Here is a 17,160-nt window from a genome sequence, read left to right as displayed (position 1 = left end):
GGGCACCATGGGAGTTGTAGTCCGCGGCGGCGGCGGGAAGAAAAGCCGGGAGTTCTCCCCCGCGCGGGGCATGCCGGGAGTTGTAGTCCGCCACGGCTTGCCTCTTCTCTCCCGGTCTTTCCCGGCAGACTTCGCGGTGCCCCGTCGCTGATTGGACGGCGGAGCGGCCCGGCGCATGCGCGTTGTGCGCCCGCTGGGAGGCCCGGGCCGGAGCCGCTTCCCTCAGCGCGGAAGGTCGGCGGGAGGCGGGCGGGGCGCGGCGGGCAGCAGCACCGGCACCGGTACCGGTATCGGCACGGGGAGGGGGCCGCTCCGTCCTCCCTCCCCTCCCCCTTCCCTCCGATGTACCGGGGTGCCGCCGGGTCTTGCGCGCTGATTGGCTGAGGAGAGAGGGGAGAGACCTGCGTCAGACCGCTGGAGCTGACGCCACGGGGGTGCGTGCATGACGTCACTGCGGTGCTGGGGGTTGGGGGGGGGGGGGGGGAAGACCTGTGTCTGCTTTTAACGGCGGGGGTGGGGGGGTGAAGGCAGGGGTATTACCGGGGGGCAGGGCCGCGCCTGGGGCGCTGAAGGGGGTAGGGTGGGAGCGCTGGACCCGGCGGGGGGGGGGGGCATGGGGAGGCCGGTGTTAATTAGGGATGGGTCAAAAACGTTAATGAGGGGGGTAGGGCAGGAGCAGGGGCATTGGCTGGGGGAGGGGGGGCAGGGTGTGGCTGGGCCGGGGGTGTCAGAGCGAAGGGCAAAGGGCTGCTGAGGAGGCCACGTCAGGGGCGATGGGCTGGGGGGAGAGGGGGCCAGGGGGCTGCAAGGGGAGTCAGGGTGGGGGCGAGGGCTGAGGCAGGGTCGAAGCGGCTGCCTCTCACCCGGGGTCGGGGTGCAGAGGGCGCAACGGGGTGCCACAGATCCGGTTATCATCCGTCGGAGCCTCGGGAAGCAGACAGGAGTTGCGTTATTTACAGGAGAGGAGGAAAAAGAGCGCCCGAGGCTCTGGGGCAGGTGTGCGGCGTGAAGCCGTGCTGGCAGGCCCGCCGTGGGAGGGGGCACGGCCTCCAGCCTGCACGTGGGTGGATGACACATGTGCTTGGCTTCTGCCGCTGCTAATTTTCTCTTGTGGTTGGTTTTTTTTTTTCCTTCGTAAGCCCTGTCCTGGGCTGTTCTCTGAGGAAGAGCCAAGGTCTCTGTGTAACTGCTGCAAAATGGCATGAAAAGCTGTTCTCCGCTTCTTGTGGAACAATCCCTTGCCTCTAGACTAGGAGCATCGGCTGCCTCTGCTCCGTAATTAGCGTCATAACTGGAGCAGAGGGTGCTGGTGGGAAGGGTGAGAACATACATACCCCGCGGAGGAAGAAAGGATGAGGAGATTGGAGCCCGGATTTGGGCTCGGTCTGTTAGCGTTGGCCATGGTGATGCCGGTTAATCTTTTCAGCGCTGAGCACCAGCTCTGCCAGGGAGCTGCGGGCTTTCCTCAGCCAGGTATGCAGTCTTAGCAGGTGTTGACCTTTCTGCTGTCGAGGCTCTGGTCTCTGGGTCCCCCACTGCAGCCAGCGGGATTCTCTGTCAGCAGGCACAGACAGCTCCAAGTTTTGAAATCCAAGAATAAAACACGGTGGGGGTGAGGGGGAAGGACAGCCAGGGCTGAGAAGGCTGGTCCCAGAGGATTAGAAGAACTGTGTGCTGTCTGTGAGTCAGGAGATGCTGCCTTGCTCTGGGAGGGGCTGCTTCTAGCTCTGCTCAGCTGGAAGAGGAGTTATCCTGATACAGAGACCTTTGCGGTGAGGTGTAAACTGAAAACAAAATGATGCTTTCCTCAGCATGGAGCTGTGGGTAGCAGCCTCTGCTGAGAACAAGTTCCTTCCCATCCACGTTGATGACTCCTAAAATCCTTCAAACTGTTACTTCTTAAAATTAAGTATAATTGCTGTTTTTCTTTTTCTAGTGTTTGTAGAGACTGAGCAGGGAGAAAGGTCACCATGAAGAACCAAGGCGGGGAAACCAAAGCAGCCCCGCGGCCTGCTAGCTCTTCCAAAATGAGCAGCAGTCTGGCGCTGGAGGAAGGTGACTCACCAGAGGCCACAGCACCCCTGGAAGGTGCGGAGTCCCCAGGGCCTGGGGCGCGCCGCTCCCTGCCCGCAGCTGATGGCAGTGCTGACAGCCTGAGCAGTGAGGGGCAGGAAACACGTGAGGGTGGGTTTCGAGCCTGGAGAGCCAGGGTGTTGCTTTCTCTGTATGAGGGTGGGCCATTGTATCCAGCTCTTTTTACTTGTATAAGAGCAGCTGTGATTTCCTGGGCAGAAAACCCTGGTTTCCTCCTGTTTCTGTGTGTGTATGGTTCTGAAGTAGTTCCTTCTTTCTGACCAAAGCGTGGAGTTGATTCTCACCTGAAAATGATGGGTTGTTTATTGTTGCTTAGACCTTAAGGGTCCTGTTCAGAATATGTCAGGCAACTCTTTCCTTGGGGCAGCGTATGTTGAGTGACCTGCCCTGTTACAGGCACTTCATAAAAATAACTCTCTGGAAGAGGAAAACCAGGTCTAATTGAGTAGGTGCTTGGTTAAAATTAACCCTACCTTGTATTCTGATGCCTAGTAAATGCGGGGTGTAGGAAATGCACAGTGAGTAGAGTTAGTTTAATAATCAACTGCTGTAAGTCTCTCATTTGGAGGAACTTTGGAAGCAAAGAAGCGTACTGAAGGATGTGTTGCCTGGTCTTTCCCTAAAGGTCTGCTGTTGGGGACAAGATATGTTTGATCTGAGATGGTACAGCTGCTCTTATATGTGCGGAGAGAGGCTAACTCAGGTTTAAAAATCTATTGTAATGTAAAAAAGCCTGGCTCTGGGGATGTTAGCAGGCAGTTCCTATGAGGGAAAGCTCACGCACAACCTGCCTTCGTTAAGGGATGGTGGGGAGGGGGGAGGAATTTTTGCTCTTGACAGATGTCAGGGGCTTGGTCATGCTCTTGTGATCAAAAGAGAGGCTGTTAGGAATGCACCTCCATTGTCAGGGCAGCTGGCTGGAGACGCAGCCAGAACAAAGCAGCTTATGTTGCTGGAAGTTTAGCCAGCCTTGGTGCAGTGGGGTGCTCGGCAAACCTTCCCTTTGCCGTGTGTTCATAGAGACCAGAGAATAGACGGTGTGGGGGAAGTCTCATGCTTTTGTGTTCCCGTCTCCCACAGCTCCTCTTGCACAGGAGGACACCAAGTCCTCCCGGCCTGCCGTACGTGACGTCTCTGAAGAGCTAAGCAGACAGCTTGAGGACATCTTGAACACATACTGTGTGGATGCCAGCCAGGAGGGTCCAGGCGAGGACGGCGGGCAGAGTGAGCCCACGGAGCCGGAAGAAGCCGAGAAGTGTCGTAGCGAGTCCCCGAGGAACGGTGACCAGGAGACGGGCGGCCCTGAGATGAATGGGGAGAAGGAAAGCACGAAGGGGACTGAAGAGTTTCGACCCGAGGAGTGTGGGGAGCGGGACCAAAAGAAGGCTCAGGAAAAGAAGAAAGCCAAGGGCCTAGGTAAGAGGTTCCCTGCTCTGGTTGTGCTGCCAGCCTGAGAACTTCAGTGCAGACATTGATTTTATACTGCACTGATTGCCCTTGGTGAAATAAGCGCCTTGGGTGCATGATGTGCAGCAGTGTTTGGGAATGATACAGCATCATGTTATATGGTATGTCAGGAAACGTATCGAGTGCTGCAAAAGCACTGACTGCTCCTGGGTGCTGCTGCAGCCTCTGAAGTCTGTGGATTTCTCTTCTGCTGGACACAGCTCTCTCTAGCCAGCCCAGTGGTGGTTTTCTGCTCTGAAAACAGGTCTCTCCCCAGCTACTTCAATTGTTCACCCACTGTATAGGGTGAAATCTGTGGGGCAGAGCCCTGAGAAAGCACTGGAGATGCTAGCTCTGGCCCAGGGCAGGCACAGCTGTGAGACCTGGTTTGTCTCTCCTGTCTTTGTTCTTGTGAGCTGGAACTCTGTGTAAGTGATTTTATTTTATTTATTTATTTAAATTCTGTGTCTCATTCCAGGTAAAGAAATCACTTTGCTGATGCAGACACTGAACACCCTGAGCACGCCAGAGGAGAAACTAGCAGCACTGTGCAAGAAATACGCTGAGCTGGTGAGTGCTTATTTCTTTGTTTCAGGCTCTGGGGCTGGGGGAGGACACTGCAGCAGTGAGCACGGGAGCTGCTTGAGGAGGCAGAAGATGGCTGTAGGTAATTTTTTCTTGATGTTGAGAGGGACAGTCCAGGAGCACTTGTGTATGTTCTGGGATCTCTGCAGTGCTGGATATCCAACTATTAGAGGATAGATGTTGCTTGATCCAGCCAGGCGTTGTTGTCTGCGGAAGGGTAAGCATGGACAGGAGTATTTTTGGCAAATCTGTGTGTAAGAGGACTTCAGATCTGTTTTCTGTCTGCTTCTCTAATGTGGAAGCTGCATCTCTTGCCCATCCTGTCCCAGGAGTGTACTGTGGCCAGGTCTGTTCTGGTGAGCCTGCATGTCCCGATCTCTCTGCAGGCAGGGCTGAGCTTTGAGTTGGCAGGCCCAGCTGTGACAGAAGACCGCACAGATACATCTGCCATCTCCATCACTGTGTTTGGCAGAGTCACCATGCTGCTGTGTGTGCACGTTCAGCCATACAACACACACAAAGTGGTGCCATGTTTAACCAGAGCTAGTTCTAGGCACAGATCTAGTTCTGTGTATGGACCTGGTACAGAGGAGAGACGTGGGACTGTCTGTGCATGTCCAAAGCGGAGATGTGCACGTTTTCTCTGTACTCGGAGCTCTGCTCCATTTGAGCAACGTGCGCCTGGAGGTACTGCATGAATGTGCGAATCTTTCAGATTCCAGCAGGACAGGAATTCAGGAAGGGAGGAATTCAGAAGGAATTCAGGGGACCTCGAGCTCAGCATCGAGGTCAAAAGCTCTGCTCTGCTCAAAAGTGGCATCTTTTGCATTATAAAGCTCTTGTCCTCTCAGAGCACAGCACTTCTTTGATCCTCGTGTCCCCTCATCAGGGCACAGCATATTGCCCTGGTCTGTCTTGCTGCATCTGTGCCCTTTGCTCCCCTATCCTAGCTGGAAGAGCACCGTAACTCCCAGAAACAGATGAAGATCTTGCAGAAGAAGCAGACGCAGCTGGTGCAAGAGAAGGACCACTTGCAGAGTGAGCACAGCAAGGCCATCCTGGCCCGCAGCAAGCTGGAGAGCCTGTGCCGCGAGCTCCAGAGACACAACCGCACCCTCAAGGTAAGTGTCTCCTGGGCATTACTCCAGGAGCTGCTTTACCACCTTTACCAGCAGTTGCCCACAGTCTACCATCCAGGGCAGTGCTTTAATTTTGCTGTTAGGCCATCGTTATCCACAGTGTCTGAGTGTTATTTCAGGGTATATTCACCAGAGAAAGGGAGGGGAAAGGCCCGAAGTCCCTTCCTGATTGATACAAGCAATAGTGGGAGTCTGGGTGGGTTCAGAGCATCGCAGTTTGGACAGTTTGCTCACCTACCTGCCCAGCACAGAGGCTGACGTGTCCCTGCTGTCTCTGCCCTCCTCATGCAGGAGGAGGGTGTCCAGCGTGCACGGGAGGAAGAAGAGAAGCGGAAGGAGGTGACATCCCACTTCCAGGTGACGCTGAACGACATCCAGCTCCAGATGGAGCAGCACAACGAGAGGAACTCCAAGCTGCGCCAGGAGAACATGGAGCTGGCAGAGCGGCTCAAGAAGCTCATTGAGCAGTACGAGCTGCGGGAGGAGGTGAGTCAAGGCAGGAGACCTGCTGTAGGGCTCCTCTGGTGCATCCATTCTGCCCAGTGGAGCGTGTTTCTGGAGCAGGGACTGCTGCTGGAGGGGAGAATGGGCCTTTGGGCTCTGGGATCTTCCCTTGGGGTTGCTGCCTGAGCATGTCGATGACTGGTGGTGTTTCCTTGGCAGCACATCGATAAGGTGTTCAAACACAAGGACCTGCAGCAGCAGCTGGTGGACGCCAAGCTCCAGCAGGCACAGGAAATGCTGAAGGAGGCAGAGGAGAGACACCAGCGGGAGAAGGACTTTGTAAGTCTTAGAGCAGTTCTCTAATGGTTGCGAGCACTTTGGTTTTTGCCTTGTCCTTCCGTGGAGGCTTGTTACTGTTGGATCCCTGAGTGCAGAGCCCAAAATGGAGCAGGTCATCCCAGGCTTCCTGCATGCCCAGCAGTCACCACTCCCCCAGCAGCTTCAGGAGCAAGGCTGGAGCCCTGCTCTGCTCTTTGTGTTTCTCCCAGTCGGCTCCTGTCTTCTGGCCAAGAACCAGACGTGCAGGGACATGGTGAGAGCCTTCCCTGGTGGCAGCCAGGTAACTGCTTTTGCTCTTCCCTAGCTGCTGAAGGAAGCTGTGGAATCACAGAGAATGTGTGAGCTGATGAAGCAGCAGGAGACCCATCTCAAGCAGCAGGTGAGTTACCCGGTCTGTGTGCTCAGCCTGGTTATTTGTTTGGGTTTTTCCCTTCCTCCCTAAGCAGGAAACGACGCAAAGTTCCTTAATCTGGAAAACACAGGGGCAGGATTGCTCTGGAATTTGGTACTGGTGAGGCTGTGTCAGCACGGTGTGAGCTGAGACTTCGTTCAGCAATTCTGCCTTCTGGGAGAAAGGGGCCTTGGTTTTTTTACCAGCGCACTTCCCAGTGCTGGGAGCAGTCGTGTGACCATACCTTGCTGAATCAGACCCCACAAGTGCCTCCTGCCAAGGCCAGGAGATGTTTGCAGAACACATCAGTCTCTGAGGATGTTTCCCCAGGAAAGAATTTTTCCACATTCCCCGGTACCTAACGTTGGCAGAGCAGCTCCGTGCTGCCAGTTTATTTGTTGTAAAGTCCGGTCACAAGAGAACTAGCTCAGTTCTTGGCTGACATCTCCCCTCTCCTGGGGAAGGCTGTCAGGAGGTGCCGTAGTGAGCAGTGAGGAGCTATAACCCTGTCTCTCCCCGCAGCTGGCTCTCTACACAGAGAAATTTGAAGAATTCCAGAACACCCTTTCCAAAAGCAGTGAAGTGTTCACGACATTTAAGCAGGAGATGGAGAAGGTGGGTAACACTTTTGCTTCCCAGCAGAGCTTGTGTGGGCTGGAGGCACTGCCTGTCTGTCTCTCCTCACTGCTTTCGCGAGCTGGAAGAGCCACAGCTCTGTAGTTTTGTTTAGTTTTGCTGTTATTAAAATCAGCCACTAGCTGGCTGCTTGTAGAAGACTGATACTGTCCCTGCCCGGTGACTTCTATGTCCCGCTTGTGTCAGAACAAGCAGCACTACCCCTGTCTCCTGGTTTGTTGTTATTTGGTCAGTGTTTCCTACTGGCGAAGCTGACTGCAGCGAGACAAAGAGATATCTCCCAGGGCAGCAGAACCACATTGTCTGCGCTGGGATAGCGGGTGCCCATTTGAGGACACATGAGATCTAAGTGACTGCAGTGCACTGCCTGTGGCTTATTTTTTCCTTTTTTGTCACTGTGATTCTGTAGATGACTAAGAAAATTAAGAAGCTGGAGAAAGAGACCACTATGTACCGCTCTCGCTGGGAGAGCAGCAACAAGGCTCTCTTGGAAATGGCTGAAGAGGTGAGGAGGCTCTGGCCGTCCTTCCGTGCTGAGGCAGGCAGCTGGAGCAGTGTGGTGATGTGTTGTGTGACGTTGGGCTGGAGCTGAGGGATAGCAGGACAGCTCCTGTCTTATTGCAGGCAGGCTGGGTGGGGGGTTATGTTTTTCCTTTCAGCTTGATTTCCTTCCCCGTACCTGGTGGTAGGACCCTCTGTCACGTGGCAGAAGTGAAGGTTAATTAGTGCAGAGGTGCGCAGAAGAAGTCAGACGGTCTCAGCGGCACTTGGCCTCTGTGGGGGCAAAGGAAGAAGCAATGACAATAGCATCAGATTCTTTGAATGCCGCATGTTTGCTTGGTCACAAGTGTTTCCCCCTTCAGCTTCCCTTTGAGGTTTCATCTCTCCCTTTCTGCCTCTCTGTCCCCAGCGTGGTAGAGTCTGAACTGCCTCTCTGTTTGCAGAAAACCCTTCGGGACAAAGAGTTAGAGGGGCTTCAGGTGAAAATCCAGCGCTTGGAGAAACTGTGCCGAGCCCTGCAAACGGAGCGCAATGACCTCAATAAGAAGGTGCAGGACCTGTGTGCCCACGCGCCCCGGGCAGACGCGGACCTGTTGGAGCCTTTGAAGGACCCATCTCGGGACAGCTCCGAGGCAGCGGTGGGAGGTGTTCCAGCCGAGCAGCACCTGGCTGAGGATTGCCTTCACTCGGGAAAGCCGACACACAGCACGGATCCTGCGGAGAGCCTGGGAGAACTGAGCATAGGAGCCTTGGGGCAGAGTGGGACTGAGGAACGCACTCAGGGTGCCGACTGAGCCCGTTGTGCGGTAGGCAGAGGTAGGGCAAGGGAGGGTAACATGAATGTTTCCGTAGACTCAACCTGATGCCCCTCTCCTGGTCCTTGGACAGGCGTGAGAGGACAGCCCTCCTGGGAATTTGAGATTTCCTAGCTTAGGTTTTTGGAGGGTTTTTAAAATTTTATATATATATATGATATATATATATATGATATATAAAATATGTGCAGGGCAACGTACACTTTATATATGGATATACATGAAAATTAGAATGACCCACCTCCCTGCGTGTGCGTGAATAACTAATATATGGAGACTCAACTGATCGTCCCTTTCACTAAAAGACCTTGTCATTGGCAGGCTGCGATTCCCCTAAAATCTAGCGCAGCTCAGGAAAGCAGGTGCGTGGATCTGCCCCAGCATGTGGCGCTGGGACAGCTGGATGTGTTGCCGCCTCCACCTTCACGGTGACGCTCTTGCATTGAGTGAAAGCAAAGGAGCTGAGCAGGGGAGAACCGAAGTGTTTCCCAGTGCTGGATTCTCCCTTCCTCTCCTGCCTCAGGCAGGAGCAAGCTCCGGGACTTGCTCTTGTTTTCTCGTGCCCTGGCTGGCAGCTCTCTCATGGGTGAGCTGAGCAAACGAGGGTGAAAGAGGCCATTGCCCCTCCTCTGTCTGGGTTTTGTGTATTGAACAGGGACAAAAAGAAGCAGAGAAACTGGGGGTGCCTGGTTCACCCAGGCCTCCCACAGGGCCTTTGCTCTTCCCAGAACCTGCCAATGTCTCAATAGCCTTATGATTCACAGTTGCCTCTTTGCTATACGCACATGTGCACAAGTGTATTAAACAGTTAATCCAAAGGTCTAATTCCCAAGTGTTTTGCACAAGCGTGTCTGATCAGTTGTGCAAGGGGACAGGGTGGTTCCAGCTGAGCTCCTCTGTCCCTGCGTCAGGACCTCCCCGGCCCATCCCTCGGTGCCAAGCGGGCGGTCTCGGAGGTGTCCACAGAGCTGGGGCTCCAGGAGGATAAAACCTGCATCTGCTCCATGACCTGCTGCTTAAGCTGAATCGACGGGACCAGCATGAGGACCATGTTGCGGGCTGGTCCCTTCTGCAGTGTCAGACCCCTGTGGGTCCTCCAGTCCAGCCATGCTGGTGCTATCACAGCCCCCGCCTTTCTCCTTTCCCTCTCTGCTTTCTCAGAAGACCATCTCCCAAGCGCCGCTGTGTCTGGGTGGGTCCCTGCAGCATCTGCCCACAGGGTGAAGTGCTCACCCGAAGGACCCTGTTGTGCTGGGAGGGTGTTTATGGACAGACTTGGGGCCTGCTGGCACGGGGCTAGGGGATTTCTCCTTAGTTTCTCAAGACTTTCTCGCTATTCTTTTGGGAGACCTCTGCTGGCTTGGAAACGTCCTTGCTGCGGCTTCTCTTTATGACAGACTTTATTTTCAGCATTGCCTTCCTTTTGCTTGAAGCTGAAGCAAGCTGGCCAGAGCCATTCCTCACAGTGGATGTGTTCAGCGGAACAGCTTTGGTTTCTCTTCCAGCAACGCAGCTGCATCTTCTCTCCACCGTTGTACAGTCCCCTTGCCAAGGACCTGCCACACTGCTGGGGGAGCAGCCTGTGGGAGCTGCCTCCGCGTCCCCCTTTCCTCCACGGGGACTCCAGTGAGTTCAGGTCTAATGAAGGTGGCTGGCTGCAGCAGACACGGGGTCTAACGAGTCTCTGCAGAGCCACAGTCTTGAACACCCACTGGGACGCGTTCCCTGGAGCTGAGCATGGTTTTGTCTTCCGGCCCCTCGCTGTCAACATTGCTTCCTCCAGCACAAGGGACACATTTGCCTCTGGAAGGAGCCGGCAGGAGCCCCTGAGCAAGCGAATGTAGCTCTGGCCTCGTGGGACCACCCCGTTCCCAGCAGCCAGGCTGAGCGAGGGCTGCAGCTGGGCTCTGAACTTCTCTTCCCACTCTTTCAGTAAAAGAAAAACCTCTTAGAAAATCACCACTACCACCCCCCCCCCCCCTTTTTTTTTGCCTGTTATGGTACAGATAACCTCTGTGGGGGCTATTGTATGTATCTTCGTATCCAATAGAAATGCACCCAACCTCGCTGCTGCCGCCTCTGTTGTTTCTCATTCATTAGGTCACATTTGGGAGTGAACACCAGGGGCACTGGGCCGTGGGGTGGGAGCGGGGAGGCCACATCAGCCTCTGCTGGGCAATGGCTTCCCTGTCTCCCAGGGGATTTGGCCCTGCATTCCCAGTGGGGCAGGAGTTGGGGAGGCTGGGAGGGACCTTCTGCTGCAGTGGTGATGGCATGTTCCTGCTGGGGAGGAGGGTCGTGTGGTTCTGTCCCCGGGACCCCTGGTATCTCCTGTGTGGCTCTCCCTTGCCTCGAGCTGGGGCAGCCACCAAGCACTGTGTGCTCATCAGACCCCCCCCGCCCTGGGGGTCCTGGCCCTGGTGGTATCAAACCCAGACTGGCCAGCCCCTGGCATCTGCATTGGCTCCAAAACATCTAAGATTGGCTTAAAATCCTGCAATGATTTAAATAAGCAGCCGCATTCATTTTGGTATACGCTGAGGGGCCGGGACTTGTCCAATCTTGTCCCTGTGTGAGGGCTGGAGGCTGGTTCCTGCAGAGTCGGATCCTGTGATCACAGAGTCCGGTGATGCCGGGGAGACTTGGGGTAAACCCCGGCAGCCTGGGGTGGCTGAAAGGGGGTGGCAGGCGGTGACCCCAGGTCCGATGGGGTGCTCCTGGGGGAGGCATGTGGGAGCAGACCCCATCACCCACGCCAGACCCTCGCTGTGCCAACACGGCCACTGTGCCTGCTCCGGCTCTGCGGGACCGCGGACCGGGATCCTGCCCTCTCCCCCATGCCCAACATGATGCCGGTGCCACGGTCGGGGCCAGGCCCAGCCATCCTGCATGCCGCACGCCGCTCGGGGAGCCGGTGTCTGGCGATGCAACTGCCCTGGGGACACGACAGAGCTGGAGGAAGTTCCCTTTCCCTTTAAATGCAAATCCCAGCCCTGGGGCTGCAGGACGGGTGTCCGGCAGACTCTGGGTGTCCAGCGGACTCTGGGTGTCCGGCAGACTTGGGGTGTCCGGTGGGCTCAGGAACACAGCCGGCTCGGCACCGTGGGCCAGACCGGGGCCTGGCGCAGGTCAGTCCCCCCCGCGCGGCCATGGCTGGCGCTCTGGGAGGGCAGCTGGAGGCTGTGGACAAAGGGACTCCCGCAGACCCGTCCCGCCGCCGCCGCGAAGGGCCCCGAGACACGGGGGTGCTTGGCTAGTGTCTCGGGGGGCACAGGTGTTCCCCGCCGCGGTCTCTGTCCCGCTCTCGCTGAGGGCAGCTGGGGTCGTTCAGCCCTGGCGCGTGTGGCCATAATCCTCTTTTCCGCAGCGCTGGGGAAGACGCTGAAAGCCGAGGCCAGGCCGGCAGCCGCTTGTCAGGCCCTGGCTTTGCTCCACACCGCGATGCTCCAGCGCAGACGCCGGGATAGCGCAGCCTGAGCCCGAGCCCGGCTGCCGGCACCCAGGGAGGGGGGTCCGAGCTACTGGCTCCAGCCCTGCCGCCGCCGCACAGCCGTGGTGCAGCCCGCAGAGCCCCGCTGCGGCTCACCCGTGGCCGGCACGCCGCCGCCGTGCTGAGGGTCCCGGGGCCCCTCCGTTGTGCCACAGGCTGAGGCAGGAGGGGTGGCACCGCCCCGGCGCTGCTCCCTGGGGGGGACCCCAATCCTCACCGGCTCGGGGCAGGCGTGTCCTCTCCGAGGACGAGAGGCCCTGCGCAGGGAAGGAGCCGCCAAAAGCTGCGTCCGTCCCGCACAGGATCCCTGTCCTGTGGCAACGGTGCCCCCCACGCTGTTCAACATGGAGGACCGGAGGAAGAAGCGGAGCCCCAAGGCCTGCCTGGCCCAGCCAACGCCTGCCGGGGCCCCACGGCCGCTGCCCCCCAGCAAAAGCACGTCCTTCGTGCTGCCGCTGCCCACCCTGCCCTCGCCCAGGCAGCGTGCCCGGCTCAGGCGGTCAGTGCCGGCGTGGGTCGGGGGTGACCACCGGCCCCTCCGGCGCAGGGACCGGGCGGGTTCTGGGCGATACCGACCTCTCTGTTCCCCACGCAGGACGAGCAAGGATCGGGTGCGGGCGGGCGGCGCGGGGGCGGCGCGGGGGGCCCCGCTGCAGCACAGCTTCCTCACCGACGTCTCCGACGTCTGCGAGATGGAGGGGGGGCTGCTCAGCCTCCTCAGCGATTTCCACTCGGGAAAGCTACAGGCCTTCGGTGAGGGGCTAGGGGACCTGGGCAGGGGGGATGGGACCTGGGGGGAGCCGGGGCTGGTGGGCCGTGACGGCTCCCACCCGTGGGTGCAGGGAAGGAGTGCTCCTTCGAGCAGCTGGAGCACGTGCGGGAGATGCAGGAGAAGCTGGCGCGGCTCCACTTCGGCCTCGACGTCTGCGTGGAGGAGCTCCCTGAGGAGCAGAAGAAGGCGGCGGCCGACAGGAACCTGGACCAGCTGCTGGCACACGTGAGCGTCGTGTCCCCTCTCCCTCCCCCTAGCCAGCCCTGGCTGCCACAGCCGGGATCCCCACCGGCCCCGGCTTCCCCGCTGCCGGCGCCTCAGCCTCTGCCTTTGCCTCCCGCAGCTGGAGGAGCTCAGCAGCTCCATGTATCCTGGGCCAGGCGCGGGGTGGGGGCAGTGATGGCGGCAGTGATGGTGGTGGTGATGGCGGCGGTGATGGCGGTGGCGGTGACGGTGGTGGCGGCGGTGATGGCGGGGGGGACACGGCACATCCCCACGGCGCTTTCCCTTGACCCGCGCTCAGACAGAAGCTGCACCTGGCAGAGACCCCCGACCCCGAGGACTCGGCGGCTTGACCCTATGCCCGGCCCGGCTAGGAGGGGATGGCTACCACCGGGAGACCCCACGGGAGCCCCACACCGGGGCCACCCCCCCCAGTGGAAGGGCCGATGGAGGCGACACCGGTCACGGGGGACAGCGGGGCCGGTCGGGCCCTGCGAGGCCAACACACCTTCCCCCCCCCTCCCTCCCTCCAACTCCAGCCCCCGCCGCCATTTTGGTGGGACCCCCAGGGCCGGGTGACGCCATCAGCCGGCGCCCGGTTGTCGGGGCGGCGGCCATGGCCGCGGCGCTGGGGCCGCAGGCGGAGGCGGAGGGATGGCGGCGGCTGCTCCGCGCCGTGACCCGCCTGCAGGTGGGGACCCACCCGGGACGGGGGGGGTGAGGGGGGGGACCCCGAGTCAGCGGGGGCCTGTGGGAGGACACGGTGGGGCCCGGCTGGGGCGGGGGGGGCACTGGGAAGGGATCCCTGTGGAGGGGAGAACATGGCTGAGGGGGGGAGGCACGCGTGGGAGAGGGGGTCCCCGGCTGGGAGAGGACATCACGGAGAAGGGAGGGGGCTGCACAGCTCGAAGGGGTCCTTGGGGGGGTGTGTGTCTGTGTGTGCACAGCTGGATGGGGGTTCCCGTGGGGGGGGTCTCGGGGGGTGGCGGGGGCCCTGCTCCAGCCGGCGCTGCCGGCGCTGCCTTCTCATTAAAAACTGCCTGGGTTGCAGACGTGGGACGCGTTCGCTCCTTGTGTTGTGCCAGGCCGCGTCCCGTGGGGTGCGTGGGGAGGGGGTGACGGGGCGGGGGGTGAAGGGTGGGACGGGTTGGGGAGTGGGGGGCGAAGGGGGGGGGGGGGCGAGTTGGGAGTGGGGGGCTCTCGCTGGGTCCAGCAGCGTCAACGCCTGGTGCCCGCAGGCCTGCGTCAGGGGTTACCTGCTGCGGAAGCGGTTTCGGAGCCTGCGGGAAGAGTACGAGGAGGTGGTGCGGGAGATCGAAGGAGACCTGAGCCGGCTGGAGTGGAGGGGACGGTTCCTGCCGCGGCCCCTGTTTGTCCCCGAGGTCCGAGTGGGGGATTCTGCAGCCCCCTCTGAGGGGGGGAGCAGCACGGTGGGTGGTGTGGCCTGGCAGAGCGGGCAGACGGTATTTTCCCAGCGTAGTCTGGGGAACCTGTAATTCTACCAAATTAAAAACGATCATTACATAGCCCCAGCCTGTAAGACTCCCCCTGACTTGTCCCCCTGAGCCCCCAGCTGAGGATTTCTTCCCCTGGGTGAAGCTCAGCTTCAAGTCAAACGCCCGCCCTGCGCAGGTGGCTCCTGTGGATCTTGTCCCCTGGTACCCATCTCACCCGGTCGTATTGAACGGCCGGACGGGCTCCTGTGGAGGCTGAGCCTCGCTCTCTGATGTTTTTACCGCTTCTGGAAAGAAAACCCTTTAAAAAATTTGCGAGGGTTCAAACCAGAACACGTCAGTGTTATGGCTGGAGTGTTGCTAACGGCAGATCTCTGGCTGGGGTGGAGCCTCTGGCCTGCAGCAGAGCCACCTTTCAGGTCTTTATATTTTCTTTTCCTTATATCTCAATCTCTTGCATGTTGCCCCTTTAGAAGACAGCACAAGGGAAGCGTTCAGGTCCGTTGGAGGCTGTACCGAGTGACGAGGCCAGTGCAGAAAAACCCCAGGAGGAGGTGGACGCCTCGGAACCAGAACATGACTGGGACTGCAGCAGTGTGAAACCTACAGCTCAGCTGGAAAGCCAGAAAGAACTGAGCTCCACAGGTGAAGGCGATGCAGCGAACCCCCCAAATCCTGGGGCTGATGCCGATAAATGTACTGAAAAGGAGTGCGCTGCCCCAGCAGAGAGCGAGGACTGGCAGAATGACAGCACCGTATCCTCTGTGTGGGACAGCGCTGTCCTGGAGGCAGAGTCCTTCGAAAGCTGCCTGGGTAAGAGACAGGAGCTGGTGCGCAGCCTGTGCTCTCCTGTGCGGTCTTGAGTGAGCTGGTGGTGAGTGCAGGGGGCACAGCAGGTCCTTGGAGAACCAAAACCTTGAGAATATCCTGGGGAGGTTGGAAAAACTCGGTGCAGGAGAAACAGTAGGTCCAATCCAAATCTTTGTTCTAATAATAGGTCATTCTTCCATTTCTTTGCAGAAATTCCGCTCGAGGACATAAAGGACCTTCCTCGAACTCGGTCTGGTCTGCAGTCCTACAGAAATCACTTGATCATGGAGTTGGTGTGGTTGCAACAAGCTATTGTCAGCCGTAAAAACGTAAGGGCCTGACCCTGCCTCTTCCAAAACAGTGGGTCAGACCAGTGCCTGTCTGCAGCCAGCGCGGTGCCGTCTGTGGTGGGACTGGGGTTGAATGGTGATGGTTCAGTTACCCAAGGGTTGGATTGGATGATGGCAGTGCCCTTTTTTTTTTCCTTCTCTGGGGAAAAAAAAGGAATGATGAAGGAAAACAGGGGCTGTTTAGATCTGGTTACAAGCTTTGCTCCTGGCCTGCTGCAGGGACGTTGCTACTTTGTTAACTATCCTGTCTCTGTGTGAGGCAGTGGTATGTACCTAGGCAGCAGTTAGTGTAGCTTTGCATTGCTTGAAAGGTGAGATTCGTGCATCTTCTGGCCAAGTGCAATGATTTTGCTGGCTAATCTGCAAGGGTGAGTGCTTTCCTACTTGTAGGTCTGTGGGATTTAATTGTTGGTTTTCTTTCTCTTGCAGTACTTGATGCTGAAACAGAGGCTGGGGACTCCTGACCCGTAGGAGGGCATTCCCAAGCACGAGTGGCACTTGTATTGGTGTGAAGAAGCAGTGGAGCTGCGGCACCGCAGTCGTGATGTGACTTCACAGACAGCAGCAGCTTAGGGGAACTCCAGCTCTGTGGGTTGATGTTTTCCACTTCAGATGAATGTGGCAAGAAAGCCTTTTATTTCTTTTAAATGTGAATATTTGGTCAAAACGGGGATTAAACACCACTGTGAAGCCGGGGAGGTGGTTGTGTATCCTGGAGGGCGTCCCATTGAGGGCTTCTTCCCCAAGAACCCTATTTCTGTTGGCTGAGCTGGACCGTCCTAGGGGAAAATCGAGGCTAGGAAGACTGTCACTTACAGAAGGTGCTTTCTGACCAGCTGATTGCATGTGGTGGAACTAAAATGCCTGAAGGCAGCAGGTGCTTTGAACCTGCAGGAACAAGCTCTTCTCCACCGAACTGTGTGTGACCCGTACTGGTATCTGAGCTGTGTATTTGGGATGGCTCCACACGTCACAGCTCTGCAATATCTGGGATCTCCAGGCGGTCCTGGTAGGCTTCAGGGAACACCTAGATGAAGGAGAGTTTTCTAACTTTCCTGTGCAGTTGGTGGGGAGCGATGGCACATCACACCCAACCTTTGGGAGATGAGGCTTGGTTCCTGACTTGCACATCTCTGGCCATGGTGATCTCTCTCTGTGTGGCAGAGTCACCTGGACTGGTGCTTGAGGGAGCAAGTAAGGACTTAACAGGGTTTGGCACTTTGTCTATACGTTGCTCTAGTTCAGGTGCGTTCGAGGTCCCTCAGAAAGGGGCTGGTACTGTGGTTCCCTACTGCGACCCCGAGTCTTCTGTGCAAACACTGTGCATTCCTGCTGACTGAACGGTCACTCTTGCCATACGGCAGATGTATCTTTCTGTTCCTGATGATGCCGATTTGTTTGTGAATAAAAAGCTTTCCTGACGCTCGTCTCTTGAATCTGTCTATTCCTGTCTGGCTTGCCGCCTTCTCCTGGACAGACCCAAGCGAGTCCGTGGCCCGTTCCAACCCATGGCAGCCTGTTCAGTGCAAAGGGTGGTGTGTCCGCTGGGATGTGGATCTTTGTCCAATAAACGCAGGACAGAAACCCATTGCACTTCTCATGCAGGTAGCAAGCAATGGCAAGGGGGTGACAGCTTCTGGATAGTGCCGCTCCGGATGGGATGTGAGCTGCT

The 17,160-nt window shown here is 57.8% G+C and overlaps 3 protein-coding genes across 6 annotated transcripts; all 3 read left to right on the top strand.

Annotated features, from left to right (window-relative positions):
- Positions 1-178: 178 nt before the first annotated feature.
- TXLNA (taxilin alpha) lies at positions 179-10,442 on the top strand. 3 transcript variants are annotated; one of them, XM_049820167.1, is made up of 11 exons: positions 179-434; positions 1,937-2,088; positions 3,175-3,510; positions 4,019-4,110; positions 5,076-5,246; positions 5,556-5,750; positions 5,928-6,047; positions 6,352-6,426; positions 6,961-7,053; positions 7,484-7,579; positions 8,019-10,442. In XM_049820167.1, the coding sequence occupies exons 2-11, from the start codon at positions 1,971-1,973 to the stop codon at positions 8,367-8,369; spliced, it is 1,647 nt and encodes a 548-aa protein (XP_049676124.1). In that variant the 5' UTR covers positions 179-434; positions 1,937-1,970; the 3' UTR covers positions 8,370-10,442. The 3 variants fall into 3 exon arrangements, with proteins under 3 accessions (XP_049676124.1, XP_049676122.1, XP_049676123.1); XM_049820165.1 differs by having other exon boundaries at positions 1,937-2,184; XM_049820166.1 differs by lacking the exon at positions 179-434 and adding an exon at positions 841-1,473 and having other exon boundaries at positions 1,937-2,184.
- A 963-nt stretch (positions 10,443-11,405) lies between these two features.
- On the top strand, positions 11,406-13,302 carry CCDC28B (coiled-coil domain containing 28B). The gene is made up of 6 exons (XM_049820170.1): positions 11,406-11,518; positions 11,758-12,379; positions 12,476-12,633; positions 12,723-12,877; positions 12,996-13,018; positions 13,176-13,302. Exons 2-6 carry the CDS (start codon positions 12,225-12,227, stop codon positions 13,225-13,227), a joined length of 543 nt encoding a protein of 180 aa, XP_049676127.1. The 5' UTR covers positions 11,406-11,518; positions 11,758-12,224; the 3' UTR covers positions 13,228-13,302.
- A 170-nt stretch (positions 13,303-13,472) lies between these two features.
- On the top strand, positions 13,473-16,902 carry IQCC (IQ motif containing C). 2 transcript variants are annotated; one of them, XM_049820169.1, is made up of 5 exons: positions 13,473-13,565; positions 14,113-14,256; positions 14,802-15,141; positions 15,349-15,467; positions 15,918-16,902. In XM_049820169.1, the coding sequence occupies exons 1-5, from the start codon at positions 13,491-13,493 to the stop codon at positions 15,957-15,959; spliced, it is 720 nt and encodes a 239-aa protein (XP_049676126.1). In that variant the 5' UTR covers positions 13,473-13,490; the 3' UTR covers positions 15,960-16,902. The 2 variants fall into 2 exon arrangements, with proteins under 2 accessions (XP_049676126.1, XP_049676125.1); XM_049820168.1 differs by having other exon boundaries at positions 14,113-14,304.
- The last annotated feature ends 258 nt before the right edge of the window (positions 16,903-17,160 follow it).

The sequence above is a fragment of the Accipiter gentilis genome, chromosome 17, assembly GCF_929443795.1.
Source record: "Accipiter gentilis chromosome 17, bAccGen1.1, whole genome shotgun sequence".
In the NCBI taxonomy this organism is placed as follows: domain Eukaryota; kingdom Metazoa; phylum Chordata; class Aves; order Accipitriformes; family Accipitridae; genus Astur; species Astur gentilis.
This window is presented reverse-complemented; position numbering and strand designations above follow the sequence as displayed.